The sequence below is a fragment of the Bos indicus x Bos taurus genome, chromosome 13, assembly GCF_003369695.1.
Source record: "Bos indicus x Bos taurus breed Angus x Brahman F1 hybrid chromosome 13, Bos_hybrid_MaternalHap_v2.0, whole genome shotgun sequence".
NCBI lineage: Eukaryota > Metazoa > Chordata > Mammalia > Artiodactyla > Bovidae > Bos > Bos indicus x Bos taurus.
Genome location: NC_040088.1, coordinates 46,350,851 through 46,369,712, shown reverse-complemented (window position 1 = coordinate 46,369,712; position 18,862 = coordinate 46,350,851). Strand labels below are relative to the sequence as shown.

Genomic DNA, 18,862 nt, shown 5'->3' with positions numbered 1-18,862 from the left:
AAATAATACTGCCACATTTTCAGCAATTTGTTCTTGGTATACACACAAAATAATTGAAAGCATGGTCTTGAAGAGATATTTGCACAGCTCAGTAGCAACATTATTCACAACAACTGAAACCTGGCTTCAACCCAAGCGTCCATCAATGAATGAATGGGGATGTACAATGTGGTATAACCATGAAACATCATGCAGCCTTAAAAAGGGAGGAAATTCTGCAACATGCTCTAATATGGATGAACCCCATGGACATTATGCTAAGTGAAATAATCTAGTCACAAAAAAACAAGAAATACTGAAGAGAGTCAAAATCATAGAGACAGAAATTAAAATTATGGTTGCCAGGAACTGGCAGGAAATAAATGGGGAGTCACTGTTTAGTGGGTATAGGATTCCAGTCTTACAAGATGAAAAGAGTTATGGAGACGGACAGTTGCACAACATTAAGAATATACATATAATATCACTAAGTTGTATACTTTAAAATGATTAAGATGGTGAATTTTATGTCTATTTTGCCACAATGAAAAAAATTATAAAAAAGAGATGAACTTCCTTTATAATTAATTAAAAATTAAAACAATAAAAAAGGTAGAGATCAAAAACACTGCAACAGAAATGAATAATGTCTCGAATGTGCTAGTTAGTAGACTGTATATGGCTGAGAGAAGAATCGCTGAGCTTGAGGAGACGTCAATAGAAACTTTCAAGAGAAAAAAGAATAAAAAAAAGTAACAGACTGTCCAAAAACTGCGAAACAAATACACAAGGTATAACATACACGTAACAGAAATACCAGAAGGAAAAGAGAGATAGAAAATACAAAATATTTCCATCGATAATGACTAAGGGGACTTCCCTGGTGGTGCAGTGTTTGAGAATCTGCCTTACAGCGCAGAGGATGCTTGTGGGAGAACTAGGGTCCCACATGTGGCAGGGCAACTGGGCCCACACACCACAGCTACTGAGCCCACACTCCAGAGCCTGCAAGTCACAAGTACTGAAGCCCATGCTCTGCAACTAGAGTCCAAGTGCTTCAACAAAAGATCCCAGATGATGCTCAGGAAAGATCCCCCATGTTGCAATTAAGACCCAATGCAGCCAAATAAATAATAAATAAACTTAAAAAAATGACTGAGAATTTTTCCCAAATTAAAGTCCAACACCAAACCACAGACCAGGAAGCTCAGAAACACCAAGCAGAATAAATGCAACAAAACAAAGCCCCCCAAACTCTACACCTGGTCATATCATTTTCAAAGTGCACAAAGTCAAAGATAAAGAAAAAATATTAAGGAAGTCTTCAGGAAAAAAAAAAAAAACTTACCTATTAAGAAAGAAAGATATGAATTATATCAAAAAGCTCCTCAGCACCATGCAAGCAAGAAGAAAGTGGAGTGAAATACTTTAAATATTGAGAGGAAAAAAAAAAAGCGAATACTTCAGAATTCTGTATTCTGCAAAATTATCCTTCAAAAGTGAGAGATAAAGACTTTTTCAGGCAAACAAAAATTGAGGGAATTTATTGCTAGTAGGGGCTTTCCAGGTGGTGCTAGTGGTAAAGAACCCACCTGCCAATCCAGGAGACACAAGAGATGTGGGTTTGATCCCTGGGGAGGCAGATCCCCTGGAAGAGGGCACAGCAACCCAGCCCAGTATTCTTGCCTGGAGAGTCCCATGGACAGAGGAGCCTGGTGGGCTAGAGTCCATAGCATTGCAGAGAGTCAGACATGACTGAAGTGACTTAGCATGCACACACGTGCATATGTAGGGCAAGGGGTATATGGAAACTCTGCTTTTTGCTCAGTTTTTACTGTGAACTACTATTAAAAAAAATAAAGTCTGTTTCCTTAAGTAGAGGGAAGAATTAATCAAAATTGAAACATTACCAGTAAAAGTATAGACATTATCAATAAAACCAACAGTTTAAAAGTGGCAAGGGTGATCAAGAACATTAACTGAAAAAAGACTTCTGAACCTTCTAAAAATGACTAACATTATAAACATATATTTATACCAAGCATGTCTGCCATTACTCAGTCCAGAAACAGTGCCATTTAAGCAAAGTAAGCAGAGAAAGAGAGGTCCTGCCAGATTCTGATGAAGAATACAATGACAGAATTGTCTTATAATTCAAAACATTTGTAGAAAAATAGCCTATGAGAATTAAGTGCATTCAGTATACTGGAGTCAAAATCATCGAACAATTTAGTTTTAAAAGTTTGGTGGAAAATGAAGTGCAATTTTAAATCCTTTAACTGAGTGTTTCCAGAAAAGTTCTCGGTCCCCACTTTTTGAAGCCTAATATAATCTCCTCTCTGAGCTCTAAAATGATTTAAAATAAAAAAAGTCAATAATTTTAAAGCCTTAAATGAATGCAGTTTCACAGAATATTTGTGGCATCCTCATCTTATCTGGAAAGTCTCTATTCAATCCCCCAAAACTTCTCTTTAAAAAGATATAAAGGCACACGAGAGGAAGGAAGCAGTCCTCTTCCAAAACGCTAGTCAATTATGCTTCCATTTTCTCCACCTCCAGCCAAGACAACCGTAAGGACTGTTATAAAGTCTATCCGTTGACTTTGGTATAAGTAGGTCATTTCAGAACAGAAAGCCTCAGGTCTAATAAAAAGGTGATCTGTGCCTGAACTTTGCCAGAAAGGAAAAAGAAAACAAAAACAAGAGATAGTGAGAGCGAGAAAGAGAGAGAAGGCAGGAGAGAGGGAGGAGGAAGATGGCAAGACAAAACAAAACAAAACAAAGGCAACAAAAACAACCCCACAGGCTGTAAAAATTCTCAAAAATATTGGACAGTGTCACGGCTTTGATTGTGACCGTCACTGCCGGAAATCTCAGATAACTGAAGCGCTGCTGCCCCCTCATGGTAAACTGAAAGATCTCATTTAGAAGCACTGATTCTGCACTCACACATTTATTAATATATCCTGACTTCTCTTTTTCGGGACTTTTTTTTTTTCCCTAAAGAGCCACAAACATTTTCTATAGAAAACACCCACTATTCTTGACATATAATTAAAAATAACTGATTTAATTTTTGATGACTGTGGTATTATATAGCACATGCATAGTAAAGGAATAAAATATAGAAATTCACTGTAAGTTTTTACTTGGATTAAGATGTTAAACTCTTTTTTCCCAAGCATGACTGTGGGGAGAACAGTCTGATGTTATGTGTTACAATTCTTCCCTGAACACACACTCTACAAATCTAACAGTGAGATTGCAAAGTTTAGCGACTTAGCAGCAGGAGCAGCAGAGAATAGTAAAGTTGAAAGTGATGTTATGGCCTCATGTCCACCTTTCCTGAAACAACCTGACTGAAAAATCAAAAATCTTTCCTTCTTGTCTTATGTATTGTCTTTCCAATTTCATGTCTTATGTCAAGCCCTGTGATCCCAGCAATAGAAATGGGCAAGCTCAATAAATTCACTTGCAAGAAATTTTCATATCTTATAGCAAAGCAAAGCTGCATGCCTTTTTCTTTTTCAGGGGAGAATAGTATTCTGTAGTGTGAATTTTGATCCAGGCAAAAAGTGACCTCAAAATCTAATCTTTTAATTGCCTGTCTCATCCTACTAGAATATAAATTCCAGGAAAATAGGGAACTTGTCTATCTCGTTCTAGATCATAGGCAATTTAAAACACTTCCGTGTCAATGCAAAAATTAACGTTGGTGTTTACACAGTGACAATCATCACTTTTTTTCCCACTAGCACCTGTATCTTGGCTGCATTTCTAAGTTTTTTCAAAGCACCTGATGTCATATGGACAGAAATCTATCCACAAAACTAGGTAAGTTTTCTCTTAAGTTAAAATTAAAACAGGAGCCGGCCCCTCGTGCCCATGACACGTGCGGAAGTGACAAAGGTGGGTCTTGTTCAGGGACATCTCGCCAGTCCTGAAGGACCCCAACTCTTTCCGAGCCTCCATCAGCCTCCTGGTGAATCACCTGAAAAAGACCCACAGTGGCAGGATCGACTACACCGCCGGGCCTAGACTCCCGCGATTTCCTTGTTTGGTCTGTCCCTGGCCCAGGAGCTGGGCTCGGACTACGTTCTCATCCGAAAGCAAGGGAAGCTGCCGCCCACCACCGTGCATGCATCATATGCGCTGGAATACTGGAAGGCTGAACTGGAAATCCAGAGACATGCCCTGGGACCAGCTGAAGGTGGTGGTTGTGGACTGTTCTGCTCGCCACTGGTGGAAACATGCACGCCGCCTGTGAGCTGCAGGGCCACTTGCGGGCTGAGGTTGCTGAAGTGTGTAAGCCTGGTGGAGCTGAGCTCAATGAAGGGCAGGGAGAAGCTGGGGGGGCTGTGCCCTTCTTCTCCCTCCTGCAGTATAAGTGACCCTAGCCCCAAGCCACCTGGAAGAGAGGACCAGCATGGGCAGCTGCAGCAACCCCCACTGGCCAGCAGGGGGCACTGGCTGCCCGCCTGGACTTGCTCTGTGTATGGCTGAGTGACTTTTCTTCAGAATGGGGCTGCCCCTCGGGCCCTTGTTAGGGCTCTGGAAGTCCCAACAGGAGGCTGCCGGCTGGTTGATAGTGGAATGAGAATAAACAACTTTCTAGGAAAAAAAAATTCAAAGAGGATGAACTTTGAGAAACTACTGAATTTACTTCGATCTCTATTTTCAAATACTAACCTAATGCTTATGCCTTGTAAGTCAAGACTCATTCTTGAAAAAAAGAAAAGCTCCTTGTATCCAGCTTTACTGGAAGCATAATAAATACTGTAGGATATTTAAAGTGCATATCATGATGATTTGATATAAATATGGATTGTGAAAGCATTCCCCCATCTAGTTAATTGATGCATCTAAGATGCAATTTATACAAATTATATTCATCACTGGAGCTTGAAATGGGGTTCCCAATAGCTGCATCTTAATTCTTAGAAACTAAGTGAGTTTTGGTATTTCCATATCTTCTTTGAATGCTTCAATAAGGACCTCTTCTCCATCAAATCTGTGTAAAAACTAAGACTTTTATAACTTTGTTCACCTACTTTTGACCCTACTTCAGCCCTATTATAACTGTTTTGAGCTCCCACTTAGATATTAACATGATTTGAGAACAAATCTGGATTCCTGTATTTTGAACATTCTTCAAATTTTTCCAAAGTTGGAAGAGAAAATCTAAAGGTAAAAGTCTATTTTTAATTTTATTACCAAGTCTGATTTGTATAGAAATTGAATAAATTTCCCAAAATAAATTTTATACAGACACATTCACAGCAGGACCTCAATGGGTGTTCATCATATTATTCTTAATAACATATCTACATTATCCATATTCTCTTATAAAGATGAAAAAATTAATGAAATAAAAACAAAATACATGGTTGTTATATTATTAAACAAAATTAAAAATGCAAATAGATTTAACAAGAGGGAGTTTATGTAATGATAAAAGATACAATCATAAAGAATATATATGTTCTGTTTCTTTATGGACTAAATAACATAAAGCTAAATCTTACAGCTCTATAGGAACTTGATAAAATCATCTATCATGCTAATACCCATTAATACAACTCTTTCAGAATTTGATGGCTCAAATACACAAAATAACAATGTATAAAACTTTATTCTCTATAATGATATATATTAAACCTCTGATATCCATGAAACATTTTTTTTAATGAATCAGAATTTCAACTCTATTGGCTGTGTGACCTTGAAAAAGTTACTTAATTTTTCTATTTCCTTTTCTGTAAAATAAAAATTGTCACACCTGCACTTCCCTGGTGGCCCAGTGGTAAAGAATTTGCCTGCCAATGCAGGGGACACAGGTTTGGTCCCTCATCCAGGAAGATCCCACATGCCACAGGGCCACTAAGCCAGTGAGCCACAACTGCTGAGCCCACATGCCCTAGAGTGCAGGCTCCACAAAAAGAGAAGCCACTGAAATGAGAAGCCCGCACATGGAAACAGAAAGTAGCCCTTGCTCGCCACAGCTAGAGAAAGCCCAAACACAGCGATGAAGACCCAGCGCAGCCAAAAATTAATAAATAAACCTAAAAAAAAAAAAAAGAATATTATGAACCCAGAAAGTAAAAAACACTAAAGAGATTAGTATTAACAAATTTCAGTAGGATTATAAGAAACATATAAGCTAAATTACAGAGAAAAATAAAAAACACAGTGAGAGTAACAATAAAATGCCTAGGACTACATTATGCTGCGCTGAGCTTAGTTGCTCAGTCATGTCTGACTCTTTGCAATCTCATGGACTATAGCCTGCCAGGCTTCTCTGTCTATGGGATTCTCCAGGCAAGAATACTGGAGGGGTTGCCCTGCCCTCCTCCAGGGGATCTTCACAACCCAGGAATTGAACTGGGGTCTCCTGTATTGCAGGTGGATTCTTTACTGTCTGAGCCACCAGGGAAGCCCAGGAATACATTATAGGGGGTGTGTATCAAGAAGATTCTGAAATTTTATTGGAAGACATAAAATAAGAACTCAAGAAATGGAAAGATATGCCATGTTTCTGGATGAGAAGATTTCTTAAAATGTCAGCTTATAAATTAATACACAAATGTAATGAGGCTCCTGTCAGAATTTCAAAGAACTTTATTTTCTAATTGGATAAAATGACTGCCAAGATAAGTTGTTAAAAAAAAAAAAAGTAGTGACGGAGGGGGGAAAGCTTGCTTTATAAACACACTACAAATCGTGGTTCGGCACAGGATACATTTGCTGAACAGGACAGAATTGAGAACTTATTTAATTGCCTATCTATTGATTGAAAAAACATCCAGGACCAGTTTGGTCCCTTCACTTCCAAATTTTACCCATGTCAGGAATCACACGTTTATAATCATGATTTACTCCCAGAATCTCATTATCAAGCATCTCTCCACTATTGCCTGTCTTTCCAGCTCACTAGCTTTAATATATTGATTCTGAAATATTTGGCCTAAGGGGAACACTCATTTTTCGATTCTACCATTTTCCCCCAATCAATTTCCTATTGACCCCACTAGTTAACAATGACTGTTCACTTATGTGTGGAATTTAATCATACAACTAGTGAATATAACAAAAAAGAAGCAGACTCACAGATACACGAAGAAACTGGTGGTTACCCTTGGGGCAAGAAAAGGGGAGAGGAGCAGTACAGTGGCAGGGGATTACAAAATGCATGCTATACGACTGAGTGACTGAGAATGCACGCACAAAATGTACTTGACAATACAGGGAATATGGCCATTATTTAATAATAACTGTGAGTGCAGTAAAACTTTTTAAAATTGTGATTGTATTGTATAACTGTGTTGTTGTTCAGTCACTAAGTTGTGTCCAACTCTTTGCAACCCCATGAACTGCAAGATGCCAGGCTTCACTGTCCTTCACTATCTCCCAGAGCTTGCTCAAACTCATGTCCATTGAGTCAGTGATGCCTCCAACCGTTTCATCCTGTTGTCCCCTTCTCCTTCGGCCTTCGATCTTTCCCAGCATCAACGTCTTTTCCAATGAGTCGGCTCTTTTTATTAGGTGGCCAAAGTATTGGAACTTCAGTATCAGTCCTTCCAATGAATATCCAGGGTTGCTTTCCTTCTAGGATTGACTGGTTTGATCACCTTCCTGTCCAAGGGACTCTCAAGACAACTGTAATGTATGTAAAAATTGTACAGCAACTATAGTGTGGATAACACATGCATGCTCAGTGGTGTCTGACTCTTTTGCAGCCCCATGAACCATAGCCCACCAGGCTCTTCTGTCCAGTGGATTTCCCTGGCAAGAATATTGGAGTGGATTGCCATTTCCTATTCCAGGGGATCTTTCTGACCCTGGGATTGAACCCAGGTCTCCTTTTCCTGAACTGGCAGGAAGATTCTTGCAACTATGTTGCTGCTCTTAGTCGCTAAGTCATGTCCAACTGTTTGTGACCCCAGGGACTGTAGACTGCCAGGCTTCTCTGTAAATAGGATTTCCCAGGCAAGGATACTGCAGTGAATTGCCATTTCCTTCTTAAGGGGATCTTCCCCACCCAGGGATCGAAACTGCGTCTCCTGCTTGGCAAGCAGATTCTTTACCACAGCCAAAACTGAATATAAGCAGGAACAAATGAACTAAGTAATTTGAACAACTTGATGGTATATCCGTGGTGAGATAAACACCTTAAGGTCAAAAAAGAATGTAAGTGAATCTTGACATTTTCTTAGCAGGTTCATGCTTGGTAGTTCCCTTGGTATTACAACTCTGAAGTCATTCTGTAAGAATCGTTTATTTGTACTTCTATTAATGAACAGTGAACTGTGCAAGAGGTACATGTTCAGATCAGATCAGATCAGATCAGTCATGTCCGACTCTTTGTGGCCCCATGAATCGCAGCACGCCAGGCCTCCCTGTCCAACACCAATTCCCGGAGTTCACTGAGACTCATATCCATCGAGTCAGTGATGCCATCTAGCCATCTCATCCTCTGTCGTCCCCTTCTCCTCCTGCCCCCAATCCCACCCAGCATCAGAGTCTTTTCCAGTGAGTCAACTCTTTGTATGAGGTGGCCAAAGTACTGGAGTTTCAGCTTTAGCATCATTCCTTCCAAAGAAATCCCAGGGCTGATCTTCAGAATGGACTGGTTACAGGCATGTTTATTAATGTACATGGTTATCGTCTCTACCCAGCACTGCAAGATTTAGTAGTGTTGTTTTAGAGAAAACTTAGATGTTGCTTGTGTTTTCTGACTTAAAAAAAGAGGTGGTATGAGTGTGACACACAGGAATATTTAAGTAGCTTAAAATTCCTAGTGAAGAAAATATGGCTGAAGATACATGAATCTCAAAAGGACAACTGCCTCATGGCCAGGAGTCTGGACCACTTCCTGATGTGGTGGCAGGTCTGAACTTCAGAGGCTGGGACACACGAGATGCCTTAGAGCCTGATGTGAGGCTGGCTGACAACATCCGGGACTTCACAATGCAAGGAACCTGGCAGCATTTTCAACAGATACCTCATTTGCACTTAATGGCTCTCCTTGGAAATCACTCTATCATTCACTTTCAGTTCACTGTTCTACACTACCTTTCTGCTTGTTAAAAAGACCAGAGAGAAAAAGCACTTGCTGAAGAAAAAAGGAAAATATACATATACATGTGTGGAATGAGAAACTATAATCTTTTACAAAACTAATTTTCAAATGAGTATATCCACTTTTGTTCCAGAAAAATTTTAAACCTCCAAAGGAAAAATAAAACCAAACAACTTTGTTTCCTCTACATTAAGTATAAAAACGGACTTAGGAATAGAAAAACTGAGACCAATAACCACGATATGTTATCATTCAGTTCAGTCACTCAGTTGTGTCTTACTCTGTGATCCCAAGGACTGTAGCACACCAGGCTTCCCTGTCCATGACCAACCATGCTATTATTAATAACAGCTAAACGTACTGTTGCTCAGCTGGTAAAGAATCTGCCTGCAATGTGAGAGACCTGGGTTCGATCCCTGGGTTGGAACGATCCCCTGGAGAAGGAAAAGGCTACCCACTCCAATATTCTGGCCTGGAGAATTCCATGGACTGTATCAGGTCGCAAAGAGTCAGACACGACTGAGCGACTTTCACCTTCACGAACGTACTGAAGTGTACTGTCGAGCTTTATACTGTCTTAATTCATTTAGTGCTCAGAACAACCCTAGAAAGTGTTGAGACTATTATTATCTCATTTTCAATTTGAACAAACTGAGACCCAAGTCTAGGAAACGTACAATAACAACGACCCTATATGCGAGACAGCAAAAGAGACACAGATGTATACAACAGTCTTTTGGACTCTGTGGGAGAAGGCAAGGGTGGGATGATTTGAGAGAATAGCATTGAAACATGTATATTATCATATGTGAAACAGATTGCTAGTCCAGGTTCGATGCATGAGACAGGGTGCTCAGGGCTGGTGCACTGGGATGACCCAGAGGGATGGGATGGGGAGGGAGGTGGGAGGGGGGTTCAGGATGGGGAACACATGTACACCCATGGCTGATTCATGTTGATGTATGACAAAAACCACTACAATACTGTAAAGTAATTAGCCTCCAATTAAAATAATTTAAAAAAATAGGCAATACCCATTTTTAAAATTAAGTATTCCAGCATGTAGAAAAAGAATCCTCAAGTTTATCAATCTTGCAAGACATGAAGCTAGCATCAATAGAAATGACAGCCCAGTCTATGATTGCATATGTAAAAAGCAGAAAATGGTGGCCCTGAGAGCTTGGCCTGCTTAAGAGCCCTGGCCTGGGAGGGCTTACCGAGGAACTGAATGGAAGGTTGCAGACCTTAGCAGCGGTTGTGAAACGGGAGGTTTCCTCCACTTTGTCAGAAAACAAATTCAAAATGGTATTAGAAATGAAACAAACAAAAAAAAAGAAATGAAACAGATGGCTGTTAATTTCCTCTAAATAAACATTTATGTGTATTAAAATTACAATTTTAAGGCAATTTTGAAGGCAAAAGGAGAAGAGAATGGCAGAGGTGAGATAGAGAGCATCACCAACTCAATGGACATAAACTTGAGCAAACTCCAGGAGATAGTGGAGGGCAGGGAAGCCTGGTGTGCTGCAGTCCATGGGGTTGGAAAGAGTCAGACATGGCTTAGCGACTGAACGATGACAAAATTACAATTATATTTTCTCCCTTTTACCTAGAAAACGAAAGAAATCTTATTTTAAAACAAAGTACCATTGATTAGTCAGCTGGATAGAATAGCTTTTCCTTATTAGCATCAACTACATAGATTCCAAAATTAGAAGACCAAATCTACTCACACTAAAAAAAAGTTTTTAGGAATAGTTTTTAAAAAGAAGGTTCAGAACCTATGTAAACAAAAGTATAAATATAAAAAGAGCATAAACTCTGAATAGAAAGATATCTTGTTTCCTAATGGCAAGTCTTACCATTAGATTATCAGTTTTCTCACAATTAACACAGAAATATTTATCAAGTGATTTCAATAAGCATTCTAGTTTTTATAATTAAATTTTTACTGAAAATTTTTTTTAACTTTGCACTTTTCAAACAAATTCAAAAGACAAACTGCTATTTTGAGACCAGCAATATATATCAGTGACAAAAGACTAGTACTCATATCACATTTTATAAAGAACTCCTCTGTTAAAAAAAAGAGACCACGAAAAGGAAAAATGGGCAAAGGATAATAAAATGAAGGATCATATGTAAAAAAACAAATTGAAAAAGAATGGGAAAGAACTTGCCTTATCAGTCATGAACATATTATAGAGCCACTACCATGAAAACCTTGGTTTTGTCGGGCCTCTGGAGTTGTCTGATGAAACCTGCAAAGCCCTTCTTAGAATGCTTTTAAAGCATAAATCAAACACACAGGATTAAAGAAATCTAGACACACTAAAATCCATAACTTTCCATGGTGAAGAGACACTAAAATAAAAATAGAAAGCCAGAGTAGACTCCACTACTTACAGGAATTTTATCAAGGGCAAAATGATTATTTCAGCTCAGTGGGGAAGTGCTGGCTCCCATATGAGAAAGAAGATGGTTCCCTACCTTGTGTCATAAGCAAAAGTGAACTCTAAGTTATTAAGGGTTTAAAAAGAAAAAACTAAAACAACAGTCTCAGAAGAGGTTAAGGAGATTTGCATGTACAGTCTAAGAGCTGAGGAACCCGAAAGTGAAAGTGAAGTCGCTCAGTCGTGTCCAACTCTTTGCGACCCCATGGACTGTACCCTACCAGGTTCCACCATCCATGGGATTTTCCAGGCAAGAATATTGGAGTGCGTTGCCATTTCCTTCTCCAGGAGATCTTCCTGACCCAGGGATTGAACCCGGGTCTCCCACATGGTAGGCATTGTACGCAGACCGTCTGAGCCACCAGGTATAATAAAATATTTTTAAAAGTTGTAAGAAAAAACACAGCATAAACAAACTGAAAAGCAAACACTGGGGTAGAAACAAATGCTCAAAACTTAAACATATGGGTTAGTATCTGTACTAGGGCTTCCCTGTGGCTCAGAGGTTAAAGCGTCTGCCTCCAATGTGGGAGACCAGGGTTCAATCCCTGGGTGGGAAGATCCCCTGGAGAAGGAAACGGTAACCCACTCCAGTATTCTTGCCTGGAGAATCCCATCTGTACTATATAAAGAGCTCATATAACATCATAAAATCAGAAAAAAAAAAACTGAATAGAAAAATTGGCAAAGGATATGAATAATCATTCCAAAAAAGAGCAACTCCAAATAGCCTACAAACATGAAAAAATGCTCTACAGAAAATGCAAACTAACGTAAGCGAATATCTTAGAAATACCGAAGTGGCAAAATTTAAAACTTGAGGACACCTCCTGCTCCTGATGGTGAATGCAGGTGGAGGTATCTTTACATACTGCTAATAGAAATGTAAATTGTTACAGATTTTTGAAAGCAATTTACAAGACACATCAAAATGAAAAAATAAATTTTCTTTGGCCGATGGATCCAACTCTTTGAAGTTGGATCCCACAGAAACAAAAAGGTATATACATACAGGGCTATTTATTGCAGCACCATCTGCAAAGGCAAAAATGGAAACACCATAAATGCCCAATACTAGAGGAATGGTTAAGTAAACTGTGATAAGCCACAGCATCGAATATTAATATTGTGAAATCATTGAAACAGATGCCGTGTATGCTCAATTGTGTCTCTTTGCAGCCCCATGGACTGTAGTCCACCAGGCTCCTCTGTCCATGGAATTTCTTAGGCAACAATATTGGAGTGGATTGTCATGCACTCCTCCAGAGTATCTTCCCAACCCAGGGATCAAACCATGAATCTGTGTCTCCTGCATTGGCAGATTCTTTACCACTAGTGCTACCTGGGGAGCCAAAATAGATGCTGCTGCTGCTAAGTCGCTTCAGTTGTGTCTGACTGTGCAACCCCATAGATGGCAGGCCACCAGGCTCCACCATTCCTGGGATTCTCCAGGCAAGAACACTGGAGTGGGTTGCCATTTCCTTCTCCAATGCATGAAAGTGAAAAGTGAAAGTGAAGTCTCTCAGTTGTGTCCGACTCTTAGCGACCCCATGGATTGCAGCCTACCTGGCTCCTCCGTCCATGGGATTTTCCAGGCAAGAGTACTGGAGTGGGGTGCCATTGCCTTCTCCGGAAATAGATGCTAGATGCATCCAAATTGGCTTGAAGGGATTTTCAGAATCTACTGTTAGGTAAGAACACCAATATGCAGAGAAGAATATACAGATAATCTCATTTTTGTAAAATAGCAAGAGTAAAATAATGCATATATATAGCAGAAAGGATACACATGCCAGATTGTAACAATGATTATCTCAGGGAGGAAAGGGGGACAGTGAGTGTTAGGATGACAGAGGAAATTAAACCAAAAAAAAAAAAAAAAACCACGAGACCCTATGAAGCAAGCCCTCAAAATTATATTGCTGTTGTTCAGTTGCTGAGTCGTGTCCAACTCTTTGTGATCCCACGGACTGCAGCAAGCCAGGCTTTCCTGTCCTCCACTATCTCCCGGAGTTTGTTCAAGTTCATGTCCATTGAGTCGGTCATGCTCTCTAATCATCTCATCCTCTGCCACCCTCTTCTTCTTTGCCTTAAATAGATACTTGTATATACCCACAAAAAAATATATGAAAGTAACCCCACTAAAATATCAAGTTATTTAAGAATAATGGCTTTTCAAGTGATAGTGATCAACACACTGAACTCCATGTAGGAAGAGTCCCCACAAAGACCACATACACCACAGCAAAGCTTTGATTACAAGAAAAAAAAATCCAACTCAAACTGGCTTAAACAAAAAGAGAATTTATTGGCTCACGTGAGTGAGAAGTCCAGAAGTAACGCTAACTTCAGGTGCAGTTTGATCCAGACGCTCCAGACTTCATCAAAGCTCCAACTCCGACTCCCTTTCCTTTTCTTAGTACAGCCCTCAAGCTGGCTCCTTTAAATCAGAAAAACTGGCTACAAAAAGTTCAGAGTTATCACACCACGTTATCTCCAACGAAGTGTCACCTTCTGCAGTTCCCGAGGGAGGCTTAGCAAACATGCTGTAACTAAGTGGCCTGATCCGGGTCTGTCACCCATCCCTGAACCATGTCCTGGGGGGAGGGGGCAAGTGGCACTGGTTTAAGAGAACCAGGTCAGCTCTGGAGCCGACGGTGTGACAGTCCCATTCAAACTGCGTTGTGTGATGGGCCGCCACTATCCAAAGAAAAGGGGGATGGTATTCTGAGGAGGTGGATGGGCGAACACAACATAACATGAAAAGGGAATAAAAGAAAATAATACAAATATCCGATGAAATACTAGAAGTGCTCAACCACACGAGTAATCCAAGAAATACAATAAAATTGCATACTTTTGTTATTTATCAGGTTAGTGAAAGAAAAAGACACTGCTGTGTGTGAGAGAGATGGTGAGGAAGCAGGCCCCACGAAAACTAAAAGCTCAACCACTACTGGAAACGTCTGTGACAAAACAGCTCTAACTCCAAGAGGCAATGAAACAAGCTTATACCATCCCTAGAAACACTACTGATTCATAAATATGAAACAAAAGGCTAGCAACAAATAGGAAAACTTAAAGGCCAGAATGTAACAGAACTTGAGTCATGTTTCCTTTCCTCCAACCTGACAGATGTTACTATTAAAAACAAACAACAACAAAAAAACCCCAGAGATTTCTGGGTAAACCTATATTCCTTATCTCCAAATCTTGACTTGGCTTATTCTTTCCGTTCTGTTCCTTCAACATTTCTAGACAAAATCCAAGATGAAATCTATAGTTGATTACCCTCAGCATAGCTGGGGTCAGAACTAGTATAAAATCATCTAAAACTTATTAAATTATCTTATTCCCATCTCTAACTTGGGAAAATAAATGAAGGACATAAAAATCTCCTAAGTATGACTGGTGAGATGAACCTCAAAATATAGAAGCATAAGGATTGAATACTGCAAAGATCTACAACCTATAGGATCAAGAGGATTATCCCACTTCATTTGAAAATCAGAAAAAAGACACATTAAATTGTATTTAAATATATTATAGATATGAGGTAGGTCTGTGCTATTCCACACTTGGAACAGAATCATGTAATCATGTGTATTTGAGTACACGAGTCACAATGAATCAAAATCAAGACCAATTCCACTGTGTTCAATTAGAAAGCCAAGTGTGAATTTGAACATGGCAGCTGAGTACCTGAAATGAAAACATCCCCTAGATTTTAATTTTGAGCAAAAGGCCATTCCCAGATTTAATAACTTTTCTCATGTCCAATTATAAACAGGAAATTAAGGTGCCATAAGTTCTGACTTTTCTAGGTCAAAGATTTTCATTCCACCATGAGGAGGTAAAAGAACTAGGAGACCACCTACTCTTCTACCTTAACTTTTAGGTAAAATGACTTACACAGTTGGTTTACATCAATGGGATTTACTCTATAACCAAAAAATCTGAAATACACCTATTACACATAACAAAAGAATGATAACCCTGCTATTTTAAAACAGAAAGCTAGTGACTAGCCATAGCAAAGGGAGCAGTGGTTAAGAGCATGGACTCAGGAGTGAAGATGCCTTGACTGGAATCCAACTCTCACTGATTTGCTTTGTGATCTTTGGGAAGTTCCTTAAAATATTTGTATTTTATTATTTTCACCTTTAAAATGGGCCTAATAGCAGTACCAACCAATCTCTCAAGGTTGCTGTGAGGTTTAATGAGATAAACCAGCACTTAGAACAGGGCTTGACATCAAGGAAGCTTCAATAAATGTTAACTATCCCTCTTAATATAAACCGAATTTGTTTGTTTAGCTCTATATGAATATTCCCAGAACTCAGAATGAAGTGAAGTGAAAGCTGCTCAGTCATGTCCAACTCTTTGAAACCTCATGGACTATATATAGTCCATGGAATTCTCCAGGCCAGAATACTGGAGTGGGTAGTCTTTCCCTTCTCCAGGGGATCTTCCCAACCCAGGGATCAAACCCCGGTCTCCCGTACTGCAGGCAGATTCTTTACCAGCTGAATCACAAGGGAAGCCCAAGAATACTGGAGTGGTAGCCTAACTTCTAATCGTTCTAATTTGCTCCATCTGCAAAAGGCACTCAACTTCAAATGATTTCAGAAATGAAGAACTGACAAAATCTTGTTATTTAAGTGACAATTTTTAGCTATTACAACTACTTCATTTAGAAAACCTACACTATGAAACAAGAAGCTTGCAACAAGAATAACTCTTGCAACAAGAGTTATATATATATAATATATATTCTATATTCCTACAGAATATAGGAAGTAGTGTAACATTCAGGACTTCCTCAGCTGATGAGAGCAACAAGGAAATGTATAATACTTCCTGCACAAATGCATCTAGGGAAAGCAGGCTAGATTTATTAAAAAACTATAAAAGGTTACAATATAAATCAAACAAAATTAGTTGTTAAAAGTTAACTGACTCATATGTATCCAAATTCTGACCAAATAAAGACAATCCAATGCATAGGAAGAATATTCTATGGCTCAAGGAGCAAATAGCAATAAACAGAAATGTCAATACAGAAACCACATATACAAATCTACAGTTTTAATGTAACAACAAATCATAAGTACATGTGTTAGCTATCTTTCTCTAACATTAAAGTAGTAGTATATGTTTCATTTTCTGTAAAAACATACGTAATGCATAAAACCTTTAATCCCATGTAATATAGTCTAAGAAGTGTGAACCATGTAGTATGTTAAGGTTTTCTTATGTGAAGATATACATTTCAGTCTATTATCACAAGCATTGTAAAGGTGACCCACAAAAATGTTTATCGTTTGCAACTGTATATAGAGAACAAACCGCCCAGAAATTAGTATTTCTTATTAATCTTACTGAGTGGTATTAAAGTGGCCTGCCTGAAAGGGCAAATCACTTATCTGCAAGCTTAAAATAGCAGAGATCAATGTATATTAAATAATACATGAGTGAAAAAAATATACAATGTACAATAGCAGGAGGTTACAAAACTGAATACTGTGTAAAAGATTTATTAGTCTGTACAAGTTTGTACCAAGATTTTCACTGCAACAGTATTTTTCCATACACATCGAAATCTGGAAGCAATATGCCTTTTTCAAATTATAGTTTAGTGTTTTTTCCCCCAACCCTCAAAACACAGAAATATGTTTTTGAATATCAACTAGTCATTTATGGAAGTCATAAGATACAGATATTCATTAACATTACACAAGCTATAATTGAAGTACCGGAACAAACACCACCAACATTTATGGGAAAAGGTGTTGGTTTTAAAGGTGATAAGTGCTACATGAGTTACACAAACATACTACTCCTGTCTTTCTGAAACCAAAATGGGGGAATCTTATTGCGATTCTGTCAAATACCACACAACCCAAAACGCTGCACAGAGGCTGATGAAGCCATGTACACATCACAGAATTAAAACTCCAGCTAAGCAATGAGCTGCTCCTCAAGTCAAGGAAGACCAAACTTCTTTAACATATTAATGCTACTTCTGAAGTATCGTCAGAACAAACGGGGATTTAATTATAAATTGGCCTCGACCACATCCTGCAAAGAGGATTTTGCTTAGTACTAAAGAGAATCCGTCAGCGAACATCCTAGGAAAGCTGTGGAATATCATGCTCTTTGTTATTCCTGAAGGGAAATCTGCCAGGTTTGATGACATCTGTTTATCTCCCAGTAGTCCTGGGAGTTCTACGATACCAATTAATTCAGTAATTGATAAGTATTTAAGCGAAAAAGAGACCAAAACCAGACCTTGTATCAACATATACTAGAGAGGTGGATTTTTAAAAAATCACATGATGAATGTAAATCATAAAATCAAATGTACTTATAAAGGTACACCTATTTTATGTTACATAAAAAACTGCAGATTGCAAACTTTGCATGCTTACGTTTTACCTGGAAAAGTCAATGAGTGGGCTTTCTCACAAATATTTACTGCCATGATACAAAACAAATATGTGCAAACTGCAAGGTCCCTAAAATAGCAGTTAAGAGAGTTTATATACAGAAAGATGACATTATCTGATCAAATACGCAAGAGATGGCGTTTCCCAGAGTTTATAACACAGAACAGTAACCACCACACGCTCCGCCTCCTTGGCCTTCTTCCCTGTGTGTCAGCTTGACTCCTTTATTCTGGTTCTCACTTTCCCACAGTCCAGGGGTCTGAATGATCTTTTCAACAAGTTCCTCAAAAGCACACTGTACACCATCACAGGTTTTTGCACTTGCCTCTGAAATTCAAGGAAAAACGTCAAGAAGTATATTCTCTTCTAGTCATAGTTCTATGTTTTCCTGGAAAACTATTATAGCAGAAATATCAGCGGACAATATATTTTTATATATATGATTTCTCCCCACAGGTTTAATATAAATGAATCTCCTGCAACTCTGAAAGTTGAGCTATTTAAATTCTATCCATAAGACTAGTGGTATGTAAGCTCAACATCTTGTGGTAGAATTGTACATTTTAACGCCCTACTCAAATATCCGTACGTGTGCCAAAGTTCTTAACTTTTTGGTTACTTGTTAAATTAGCCTCTGAAGCAGACATCATTCCCATTTTAGAATAAGGAAATTTAAACTCCAAGTTAAACAATAAATCAGGTTATTCTGTGCCTGCAATGAACAGCCATAGGTGGTTGGATAAGTGATGTACAAACTGTGAACACTAGTTCCATTTTCAATTTATGCTCAGGAGACCCATGTGGATATGCAGGACTGCTCTCTCATCTTGTGTTTCCCCACTGACTTTTTCCCAGTCTGATGACTATTTTATGTCTTCATCTTAAAGCTCCTCTACCTCAGCT

General features: G+C 38.8%; 1 protein-coding gene and 1 pseudogene across 1 annotated transcript in view; one reads left to right on the top strand and one right to left on the bottom strand.

Moving 5' to 3' along the window:
• Positions 1–3,885: 3,885 nt before the first annotated feature.
• On the top strand, positions 3,886–5,342 carry LOC113902728 (annotated as a pseudogene).
• An 11,041-nt stretch (positions 5,343–16,383) lies between these two features.
• Positions 16,384–18,862, bottom strand: part of RAB18 (RAB18, member RAS oncogene family) — a 28,889-nt gene continuing 26,410 nt past the window's right edge. Inside the window, exon 7 of the mRNA XM_027559703.1 lies at positions 16,384–18,286. Within this exon, the coding sequence (XP_027415504.1) occupies positions 18,111–18,286 (176 nt within the window). The 3' untranslated portion in view covers positions 16,384–18,110. The remainder of the gene's footprint in view (positions 18,287–18,862) is intronic.